The sequence below is a fragment of the Ursus arctos genome, unplaced genomic scaffold (assembly GCF_023065955.2).
Source record: "Ursus arctos isolate Adak ecotype North America unplaced genomic scaffold, UrsArc2.0 scaffold_13, whole genome shotgun sequence".
In the NCBI taxonomy this organism is placed as follows: Eukaryota; Metazoa; Chordata; class Mammalia; order Carnivora; family Ursidae; genus Ursus; species Ursus arctos.
In genome coordinates, this window is record NW_026622797.1 from 18,995,787 (window position 1) to 19,008,008 (window position 12,222).

The 12,222-nt window shown below is 38.9% G+C and overlaps 1 protein-coding gene across 3 annotated transcripts in view; it reads right to left on the reverse strand.

The window, feature by feature from the left end:
• GRM1 (glutamate metabotropic receptor 1) overlaps nt 1-12,222 on the reverse strand; it is a 390,861-nt gene that overhangs the window by 63,648 nt on the left and 314,991 nt on the right. For all 3 annotated transcript variants that reach the window (XM_026504989.3, XM_026504990.3, XM_026504991.3), the window contains exon 4: nt 1,316-1,562. In XM_026504989.3, coding sequence (XP_026360774.1) covers nt 1,316-1,562 — 247 coding nt within the window. The remainder of the gene's footprint in view (nt 1-1,315; nt 1,563-12,222) is intronic.

Below are 12,222 nucleotides of genomic sequence, written 5' to 3' on the forward strand. Positions count from 1 at the left end.
TAGCTAAAAGGCAGCGTGATGTGGCAAAAAGATTATAAGCATCAGATTCAGACAGCACTGCTTCTACCAGCTACTCACTGCATGAATTTAGGTGAGTTTCTTAGTTTCTCTGACACTCGGTTTATCATCTGTAAAAGAGGATAATGATATGCCTATAGCAATGAGGATTAAGTGATTTGATGTTCCATTTTAACACAACATATGCTTTCCTAAAATTTCTCATTCTGCAAAATCATATACTGAAAGATAACAGGGCTTATGAGAGGAAAAAAAACCAAAAAACCAAGATTGTGGGCATACTGTATAGCAGCCAAGCTGAGGGCCTTTTTCTTTCCTGCAGCAGACTTTAATCTTCTACCACGATTCTGATTATCCCTTGCCTAGAAAAATTCATATGAACGAACACAACTGCTCTTTAAACTGACATCATTCTCTACCTCTCACATGTGAGCTAGCTGATATTATAAAAGCAGAGGTTGCAGAACAGACTGTATATAAAACGACTTAGGGAGAAACATATATATTTATTAGGTTTAATTTTTCTTTGATTCCTAATTCTTTGGACGCCATAGAGACTTGATACCAGAAAGAAAATTCTTTTCTTTTTTGTTTCAAGAGACATATTAGCAGGAACATAAGTTAGCCCAAGGAAAGGGGATACACAAAGAGGACTTAGCTCTCTTCATATATTAAGCTCTTTTTAAAAAAAGATTTAATTAATGTATTTATTTGACAGAGAGAGAGAGAGGGAGCATGAGCAGGGAAGAAGGGCAGAGGGAGAGGGAGAAGTAGACTCCCTGCTGAGCAGGGAGCCGGATGCAGGACTCTATCCCAGGACCCCAGGATCATGACCTAAGCCTCAGGCAGACATACAACAGACTGAGCCACCCAGGGGTCCCATATATTAAGCTTTTATTAAAATATTACACAACCAGCATGGCCTTGGGACCAATCAATCAGAAAGATGCGGGTCTGGTGCTGGGACTGCCAGGGAGGGGCCTGCTGCTCAGGTGTAATCTCTTCCGTTTCTTGGGCTTGTAGGAGGTTCCACGCATTCTGAGGGAAGGGCCAGGGTAATAGCTGAGTAGGGGGGTGGTACTGGAAGAATACAGGATTGTCGGTGTTTACCAATAAGTTTTGAATGTTTTATAACATAATTTCCATCGAAGATTAGCCCTATCTTTTGACCTTTCTAGTTGTATCTAACCTCATGACACCTGGAAACCATGGAACCAAAGGGACCCAGGTTGCCATCTGTCTAGCTCAGAGAGGATCACAAGGTTATTTGAACCCATTACAGAAAAGACTGCTTTACCTTCCAGGAGCATCCCCCTTCTCATCGAACCACACCTCCTCTCCAGACACACCGATGAATGTGGACTTGATGAGAAAGTCCAGGAGTTTGCTGCCGTCGATGGGCTTCATGGCATCACAGAGGCCCACATGGCCTGGGCAGAGGGCGTGGTGCATGTTCTGCAGCCCGTGAGCCATGGCATAGATGGCATTGATGACAAACCCCATCTTGCTGTCCTGGACGTAGTTTTCTTCTAAGCTTTCATTGCCTGCAACACAAAAACACATGGTTGTGATAATTGTTTAATTTTCAGTGCTTTTCAGGGGTCTCAGAGGAAGGAGACCTCTGTTCAAGCCTTATGCATGTGACTAGTTCTAGTTCTATGTGCAAATAGTTTATTCAATTTTATTTTCTGAATTCAATAATGGTTTCATAACATATGAAACAAACACCATAGAGGTGAAAATAAAGAACTTTCAAATATTGCAAGGAAATCCTTAAGGAGCAGTGAAAATAATTCATTCCCTCTTGGCTCACAGAGACTTATATTAAAAGTCTCCCTATATCATGGTACTGGGAAAGTGTTTTTAATATCCTCTACGACAATTCACAATCTAGAATAACTCAGTTTGTGTATTACCTAAACCCTGATATTTTCTTTTGATGATTCCACTAACTTTATCATGTCTAGGGCCACAAAAACCCAGACTAAGAAGAACTAGGTAGTACGAATCTCTTCTTATATATGGTTGACAGTATAGAAATATTTGAATCAGATTTGCTGATTATTAGAAACTCAGGTATTTTTTCTTGATGGAAAAGTCATACTACACATTTAATTTTAGCCTTTAACATTTACCCGTGAATTTCAAAAACCTGCAACCATTTCTACCTATGTTACAGTGATCAAAAGTTCCCCAATTGCCAAGCAAGTTTACCAAGAATAGTATCAAGTTAGATAGGAGCTTCATATCAGAAGTCTAAACTTCAGGACTTATGTACGGATAAGAAATTCAAAACCCAACCGGATTTGTTGCAAACAGATAATAGGTTTGAAAAGCAAAATAGATTTGGAACACATCACTGGCATAATTCAGAGATTTTGTACTTAGTTCCAGAAATTTGCTTCTCTCTATGGCGGGCTTTCCCTCCCCTCTACCCCCACCCCCACTCCTAACCAATAGTGAGGCTTCTATGCTATGTATGCTCCAGGTGCTAGAAGCTGGGAAAGGTCATGAGTTCAGCCGTTGATGGGGCTGAGAAAAGCACAGGGCTCCTTGCACCCGCAGGCAGCCAACCTCTTCATTCCATCCTAGATGGGCCACTGGATCCCTGCTACAGAGTAGCAGAGAAGTAAGAGAAGGTTGTAGTGTTTGGAAGAAATGGTAAAGAGCTCTGACTTTGATGTTGAGCTTGAGATGAAATATGACATTTCTAAAAAGTAATTTTTTTTTAAGATTTATTTATTTCAGAGACAGAGAGCATGAGTGGGAGAGGCAGAAGGAGAGGGAAAGAGAATCCCAAGCAGACTCCAATTTGGATATGGAGCCGACGTGGGGCTTAATCTCACAACCCTGAGATCGTGACCTGAGCCCAAACCAAGAGACAGATGCTTAACTGACTATACCATCCAGTCACCCCTAAAAAGTTATTTTTAAAAGCTTAACTATTTAAATATATTTTTTAAAGATTTTATTTATTTATTTATTTATTTATTTATTTATTTATGTGTGTGTGAGAGAGAGAGAGAGAGCACAAGCAGAATGAGAAGCAGGCTCCCCATTGAGCAAGGAGGCTGTTGCGGGACTTGATCCCAAGACCCTGGGATCATGACCTGAGCCAATGGCAGATGTTTAACTGACTGAGCCACCCAGGCATCCTCACTTGTCTTTTTTTATATTATAAATTTTATATCATGCATAACCAACCTTTATATGTTATTGCTATGTTGTTTTCCTAGAATTTCAATTTTATCTTGGATTAAAAAAAATCATTTTTTCTTATTTTTTTCCCTCTCTTACCCACATCTAAACACTACATTGTTAGCCTGATGTTATTCCCCCTCTACTAACTATTTTATTTTACAGTGCTGCTTTATTTAAAATTTCTTAATGTCCTGATCAGAAAAAACAGGGCTTAATATATATATTCTATAACAAGGCAGGATCCACCACCTATTTGGGGTTAATTGTAAGTAAATCTATCAGATATTTATTCTGTGCTATCATATCCCTAACACTGTGTGAATGCATAATGGCATGCTATGGGGTACAAAAAGTTAATAAACTGATATTCATGCCCAAAGAAGTTTATAGTCTAGTTGAGGTGATGGGACATGTTCACATGCTTCAATTAGGCAACATGACCTGAGAGTATATAACAACAAGATAGGCTGAAATAATGACATGCTCAATTGTGAGACACAGAAACCGACCGGAAAGGGAAGTCCACGCTATAAAAAATGTGAATGTGCTAATTGTGAACTTCAGATTCACACAGGAAGAGAGAGTGCAGAGGGCCCTGCAGCCTTGCCTCTCAGTGGAGGGATTTTTTGGATGAGGAGCTGATCCTGGCAGAATCTAGACACCTACATGACTGGACTTCAAGGAGTTGCCAGGAATTTTCCATCAGCTGTCCTGGAATATTTGTTAGAATGTTCTCATCCCAGAGCCCACTTAGAACCATGTCCCACCCTGCCTGTAGGGTTGTACCAGCCCAGAGAGAACGCATCAGGGGAGGAAGAATCAATCTCTGTAGAATAAGACAATATTGTGTTTTTATATTTAATATTTTTTCTAGCTGGGAAAAAAATGGATAGTGAGAAAGAAACAATGGGAAAGGTATTATATAAATGAAGAGAGACTAGTTTACTCTTTTGTATGTGTATGTGTCTGTATAGTTTAAAATCCTATTAATAAATTCAGAAACCTGTCAGAAGCAGGAGATGTAATTAACTACTACCCGGAGAAGTCCTTTAAATTCCCCATGCTTAAGAGCCAGACAGCATGAATTTCCATCTCTAGGGTGTTGCTTACTAGTTATGGAGCTGGGAGCAAGGTCAATTTCTTCAGCTGCAAAATGAGGGTCTTAATATCCGTTTCGTAAGATTTGAAGGGAGGTAAGCAGAGTATAAGTACATAGATTTTAGTTTGTCCCATTCTCTCTTAAAAAAAGCTTGCTAACCTTAAACATGTTTAGTTTTGAAAATCATTTTGAGCTGTGTAAGTAGCAGGAAAAAAATATAGTCTGGGCAACAACTGCCCTTGAAAGATGGCCTTAAAGTCAGCTGGTTGGTTGAAAAGAAGGCCTTCAGCGTCTGTGATGACTTGGAAATCAGGAAAGATCATAGAAGTAGAGTGGAGACAGCACACTGTCCAGTTAACATTTCAGAGAAATAAGCATTTCTTCATTTCTTAAATATTCCTTAGATCACTACAGTATTTATTTTGAAGGTAGATTTTATGAAAGCTAGTTGTCTTCTCCATGGGGGTCTCTTATCTACTTTCTGTAATTGGATGGAGGTTAATATACCATCCATATCAGCCTTGACAAATGATCACAGTTATCAGCTGAAAATAATACCTACTTATTATCACACAGTTCTGTAGGTCAGAGAGCTCAGTATAGCATGGCCCAGTTGGGTCTTGTGTAGCATCGCATAAGAATGTGGGGATGGGGGTGCCTGGGTGGCACAGTTGTTAAGCATCTGCCTTCGGCTCAGGGCGTGATCCCGGTGTTCTGGGATCGAGCCCCACATCAGGCTCCTCTGCTGTGAGCCTGCTTCTTCCTCTCCCACTCCCCCTGCTTGTGTTCCCTCTCTCGCTGGCTGTCTCTGTCAAATAAATAAATAAAATCTTTAAAAAAAAAAAAAAAAAGAATGTGGGGATGAATTCTTACCAAGCTCATTTAGGTTATTGGCTGAATTCTATTCTTTGTAGCGGTAGTGCCGGGGTCCCTGTTTCTCCCCTACCTGTCAGCCAGCAATTATTCCAATAAGTTTTCTACACTGTCCATATGGCCACTCCAAAAAGGTGGGTAGAGTCCCTCTCATGTTTTAAATCTCTCCAATTTATCCTTTTGCCACATTTTTCTGCTTTTAAGGCTCATGTGGTTTAGACTGGGTCTACATGGATAATCCAGAAAAATCCCCTTATTTTTAAAATAGACCCTTTAACCTTAATTATCTCTGCAAAGTATCTTTGCCATGTAACATAACATTCAAAGGTTGCAGAGATTTGGACATCAGCAGAGGGCCATTCTGCCTACTACAAAAGTTAAAAGCTATTACTCTTCATCTATTTTCAGAGCATACTGTCTTCCTAAAAAACAAAAACAAAAAAAAAATCACACTTCCTTATTTCAGTTAAATGATCTTGGTTACCCTTGCCATCTAACAGGCTTGGAATGTTATCCCTCAGAGGAGTAGTTCCTGGCATTTAACAGACACTGATTTGCCTCAAATATGTGCTTACTTGTTTTGGATTCTTGCCTAACACAAGTGACAAGTTTATCTTCCCATCCCTGCTGTGGTTCTCAGTTGTAGGGTCTATTTTCTAGATTACCAAATAGAAAAAAAAAAAAGTGTTTCTTATTGATAACCATATTTCATTAAACCTAAATATTTTTCTGTACGTATTATTTGGGACAATGGTCAGGAAAGTAATTAGAAATGGATTGTACTACATTTCCTGCTAATGTGGGCAAACACAGATGCTAAATCATCTGGTGTCATCAGTAGGATTCAGCTGGTAGGGGAGATTCTGGTTTCCTGATGAGGGACTGGTTCTGTCATTGAGGATGTGTTGCTCCCAGGAAGGAGTTAAGCTCCTCCTCATAGGGGGGCAAACAGTGGTTGCAATGGCTGTGAATAAATCCAAAGAACCCAGAGACAAAATCCTAAATCCTGAGGAGCTAATTCTTGTATCCATGATTTTTTACCCAGTTCAAGAAAATAATCATTGATTCATTCTTCATCTTTCCAATATTTATTTCCTTTAAGTCTAGAAAGACACAATGGGGAAAAGTCAGATCACACATTCTTATAAAATTCTGGTTCTTCAGGCTGATTTTCTCTTCCTCTCTTTGGCTCATTTCTCCTTCAACCATTTCACTGCTAGTTAGGAGTCTAAGAAACATGAACAGAAATGAAGAAATGAAATGCACAGGTACATCTGACCCTAATTACTGGTGTGAGATTTGGGGAATGAGAAGGTGAAAACCAGTGACCAGAAAGTTGCACTCTTTAGTCGTCCTTGCTAAATGCCAGTGACAGTCATCGATACCTGAGTGGCCCCATTCTCAACCTATGGATTACCTTTAATATAAACATCTGGGCATAATTAGAATCCAGATTATTTTTTAAGATGATGAAGCTGGACCCAGAAACATCTACTACCTTGTGCATAGCCACACAACACAAATACCATGTAAATTTTCTCAAACAATATCTAGAAAGTTGACCCTATTTTTTTCCTGGGTATATATGGAGATGTCAAAGCCAGAATTTGTTACTGAGTTACAGTTGCACTGAATAAGAATCAATATGAATAAGCTAAGACCAGAATGAAAATCTGCTATTCTCTCTTATACATGCTTTCCACCACTTATGTCTGGCTAGGTGTGGAACAGTCCTAGGGAAAGTGGGTATGCTGTACTGCAGTGGTTTTGTGTGCTGGAAAGCACCAGATGTGTCATTACTTGCATCTTCATGTGCTATTAGTGTGCCATGATACCTTGTTTCCCACTAATAAATCACCATAAGCTTGAGGCCTTTGTCTTGACAACCTTATTTTCTCTCAGCCCAAGACTATTCAATGGCCCTGGTGATATATGACCAGACCTCATCCTTGCTTGAATTCCTGTATACAGAATCCCTCTTCATTTGAAAGGCTTTTTCCCTTTGAAATTCAGCCAAAATTTAATGAGAAAACTTATCCATTATGCAGTCTTACTCTTAAAGCCAATATGAGTCTCCAGTTACGGAAATCTTGTAGGTACTATCTGCCTTCAGTTAGGAATAATTTAGAAATTGAATAAGAAATCCCTTTCATTGACTGACATTTTAAAGATTAAATCTGAAGCCTCTTGAACTTCATTATAGCTTCATGAATATTATAAGGCTTCAAAACTTGACTGTGGCTTTGAAACTCAGCCAGGAAGGTATCAATGGTGTTAAAACTTGTATTTATGTAATTCCCTTTCTTCCAACTGGTTTAAAGCACCCAGCACATTGTTTCGGTTTATCTCCATGACATGCACATAAGTTGTTAGGTAGAAGGTCTCACTATCTCTACTTTATAAGGGGGATCCCTAAGGGTCAAGGAAGTGACAGAAAAATACAAAAACACATACTTCTCTAGTAGATATTTCTAAGCTCTGAATCCCTCTCTGGGAAAGTTGCTCTCACTGCTGAGTTTCATCTTATTTGTATTACATTGTGTTAGCTATGCATTCAGCCTTCAACTTCTGCTTCAGCCTGGTGCCCATATCCTGTGGTCCACTTCTCTTCATTTGCCCCACCCACTTGATTTCCATCAATAATCTTCCTACTCCAAGCCCTGGAACATCACTATTAATCTTTAAAGTGTGTGAGACTCTCCCAGGGTGCTCTGGGCCTCAACAATGGTGATGCTTTTTTAGTGGATTTATGATACAGCCCAGGAATCTTCATTTTAGCAGATACCTTTAAAGGGTCCAATGCTGATAGTAGTTAGACAAGTGCCTCACAATCAATCCTGATATGGGGTGGAAAAGTTGGAAAGATTTTTAGAATCTTGAGTCTATTAACTATGATCTAGTAGATTCCAGGCCACGTATCTTGCTAAGAAGCAGAACCTAAGGCAGAGATTCTTTTGCTAATGATTTATTGAGTTGTGTTCTCAAGAGAAAGAGAGGGAAGGGATCAGGATAGGGCTGGATAATAATCTAGCAATTTCTCAGCTGGAGAGAAGTTTCAGTCTGATCCCACAAATATGTTCTGGAATACAGATGGACCACAGAATTAGCAAGGGAGCCAGTTTTTGAACTTTAGAGTCAGACAGTCATTTGGCCAAGTGCTTCTAGGGGGTAAGAGAAGTGGCAGGGAGGTGCAGCCTTCCTGATGAGGCATTTCCAGGTTGTCTGAGAGCAATTTTTCATAGAAGGAGGTAGCTGGGGGTTGTTATCAGCATATCAGGACTATGAGTATTCTGGCTGGGAAGGATGATCTGGGTAGGGCACCAACAGTATCTGCTACATCCCTCAACTCAACAAGAATCATCTTTATTCCTCCTAGTCTTGATCTTGTGGCTTCATCATTTGCCCAATCCAATACTTAACTCTTTATATTTCTGTCTGAGTACTTTCCCTAGCAGCTTCTATGGTACCACAGTTGCTTAAAAACTTGTTCTTCACAATCCCCTTCCTACAGAGGGAAGTCCTGCCCTGGAACCAGCCCATTAAAAGGGTACCATCTCTGACCACTGTTAGTCTGCAGATGTCTACATGGCTCTTCCATGACTTCTTGTTTCCAACATGGGTTTTCCCTTTTCTGGTTAACTTACTTGCCTATCCCTGTCTCTATTTCCAAGAAAGACTTTCATGTTGCAGAACTCCAGGGGTACCGTTATCATTGAACTCTCTGAGAATGGCACCTTCCAGAGATGTGCAATATGGCAACCCAGGCAGTACTCCTTGGGAGCAGGGTTTTGCCTCCAGACTAGATTTCAGCAGAATTTGACAGCCCACTTCCCAGTCTTGCCCTCTCCCAGTCTTTCATTTCCCAGGTTCTGCCTGGTGGTAGTAGAAAAGCTAGGAATGCTTTTACTTCACTATGCCTGTTGCCTTCTACCATGTTTCCTCCTTTCATAAAAATTTACCAAAGGTTGTAAAATCATAAGAGGCCATCAAATGTTATTACACACTCCATTATATGGCAAACTAATTATAAAACTGAATGTTTCAATAAAATTACTCCACTTGGTAGAGATGTTGCTAAAAGGTTCATAGAACAAAGTAAATAAAGGAGCTAAGCTAAATGTGGAAAGTAAAGGACAGAGATATTAAGCTAGCTTCTCAGACCCTGGGATTACTGCCTGCGTATGACTTGACCTTCTCATAGAACTTGGGGTCTGTGTGTTATGGCAGAAATTCAGATAGCAACACTTCCAACAACTTTCCTTCCAGAAAATTCCTATTCTAAAGATACAGCACAATGATGTGCTTGGTAAATCAGACTTATATTTTTAAAATTTATTTGCAACAAAATTCACATAAGGGAAACAATTATAACTATTTGAACATACTATAATAAAATCATTATTTAATTTAAAACTAATCAGATAATTGACAGGAATACAAAATGCACAATAAAGAGAAAGGTCTACTCTAGTAACCAAAGCAAACAAAAAGTGTAATTTGCACCTATCAAAGTGGCAAATTTTACAAAATGGTAGTATGTAGTGTTGGTCAGGATATGGTAAAATGACCACTCAAATATGCAGCTGGTGGTAGAATGAATAGTATAGATTTTTGAAGGACAATTTTTTCAAAATACATCAAGAGTCTAAAGAAACACCTTGGCTGAGTAATTTTACTGCAAAAATTTATACTAAGAAAATGATCTGATATACAATGATACAAATATATGTGTACAAATAGGAAAATTAAAAGCTTTCCATATTCCTAACCCCCAACAGAGCAAATATTAGATAAATGTTAGTGTACATATATTTTTAAATACTTTATTTTTTTAAAGCAGTTTCAGAATCACAGCAAAATTGAGAGAAAGGTACACAGATTTCCCCATATACTCCCTGCCCCCATCAATGCACAGCCTTCCCTAGAATCAACATTCCCACCAGAGTGGTACATTTGTTATAATTTATGAACCGACACTGACCTATTATTATCATCCAAAGTCCATAGTTTACATTAGAACTCACTCTTAGTGGTGTACAATCTATGGGTTTGGACAAATGTTTAATGACCTGTATCTACCATTATAGTATCATACAGAGTATTTTCACTTCCTTGAAAAGCCTGTATGCTGTGTTTATTCATCCCTCCCACCCACCTGAACCCCTGGCAACCACTGATCTTTTTATTGTCCCTATAGTTTTTCTTTTCCAGACTGACACTTAGTTGGAATCACATAGTGTGTAGCCTTTACATATGGGCTTCCTTCACTTAGTAATATGCATTTAAGTGTCCTGCCTGTCTTTTCACATCTTAATAGCTATTTCCTTTTGCCACTGAAAAATATACCATTGTCTAGACGTACCATAGTTTCTTTAGCCAATTGCTAGTATATTTTTACGATGGAAGAGAAGGGCCCCATTTTATTGGGCTCTATTAGGTATGCTATAAATTGACTTTTTCAATGGTGATATAATCTGAACTCAAAGTTTGGAGGTTTGGAGAGCAGGAAAGTTTGGAAAAGATGGAGCAGGGTTGAAATAACTTGGGTCTAACAAGGTCAGGTAGAACAAGGCTTCTGTGTGGCCTATCCCAGGCTGTAACAAGGCTTCTATGTGGCCTATCCTTGGCTGTATAATTCTGAATTTGGTTTGAGATTCAAACCCCAACTAACTATAGGAAAACATTAATTTTGCTTTGTTTGCCTGTTTAAGTTCACCTATTTTCCTCAGGACCTCATGGGTGTCACTGGGTTAGAATAAAACTCCTGAGCTTATGCATATTGAAAATAGTCACTGAGAACTGGACAACCATCTAGGAAAGTAAGGCCTAAAAAGGAGCGATGGTGCCAGAAAGAAGCCTGAGACTTCTGTACTAAAAGCCTGCCGGGACTCCCTTTGACTTATTACTTTGTCTAAAACTCCCTGACTGGCTACTTGAAGTTCAATAAATAATAGCTAGTACTATTGGTATCTTTATTAGCTAAATTATTATAAAAGCTTGAGTTTTTATTGTTTCCTCCACACCGTGTATTTGTACCTCTGTCAATATTGCTATGCAGGAAGCCTCTTCTTCCTTGCTTCATTCAGTGTTTTACACCTGCTTACCAGCAGTCTGTGTCCAAACTCCTGCATGAAGCCTACCTGGAATTTTATGTGATTGATTCCTTTTCTAAGTTCTCATCCTTAGAGTTGGGTCCACACAATTTGACTCTTTAAAATGTACAAGCAGCACAGAGTCCAACATATGGAATGAGCACCATGGACAGCTGAGGATTTTCAAAATGAGAATGCAGTCATTACAGTATTAAATTCTTTTTCTGTTAAATAAATACATAAGCTGCATTATCATTAAAATTTTATTTTGAAAGATATTAAAAATTCCTATTATTCCAGGTACTAACATCTTCCTCCCCTCAGACAATTGAGTGGATATGAGCCTTGAACAGCTCTCTTCCTACAACACTCAGTTCACAAGCTTAAAATGGAACAGAATTTTGGTTTTATCTTTTCAGTGATTTGAAGAACTTTCTCACTGCTTCAGACTGAAATAATTGCCTGAACTTCCCAACCTTCATTTTTCCCATTTATACACAGCTTCTTATTTTATTTCTACAGATGTTAAGAGCTCCTAATTTGACTAATGTATTAAGTAGACACTTCATCTATATTACAGTTTACATTCAATAATCTCAAGTAATAGCTTATAGTCATCACATCAGGTTTCCTTTTGAATGTTCTCAAGTGTATTCTAGTCACCATCAATAATAATAAAGCCTCAGTTAGGTCATGAACCTTCTCCTGAGCTGTCACAGTCATTCACTATGAGAAACATTGAGATAATGTAGAAGACAATTGTCTAAATAACTCTTATTACTGCATGGAGACAAGAAGCTGTGTTTCCATTGCAGGTGGAGTCTATTCTGACAATATGATGGTGGCTTTGTAATTGGCAGTAGAAATAGGGGATGTGTTGTGGTGGATTTCTGGCAGCATAATGGCCCCCAGCTATCCTTGCTCTTTGTATACAAGCTA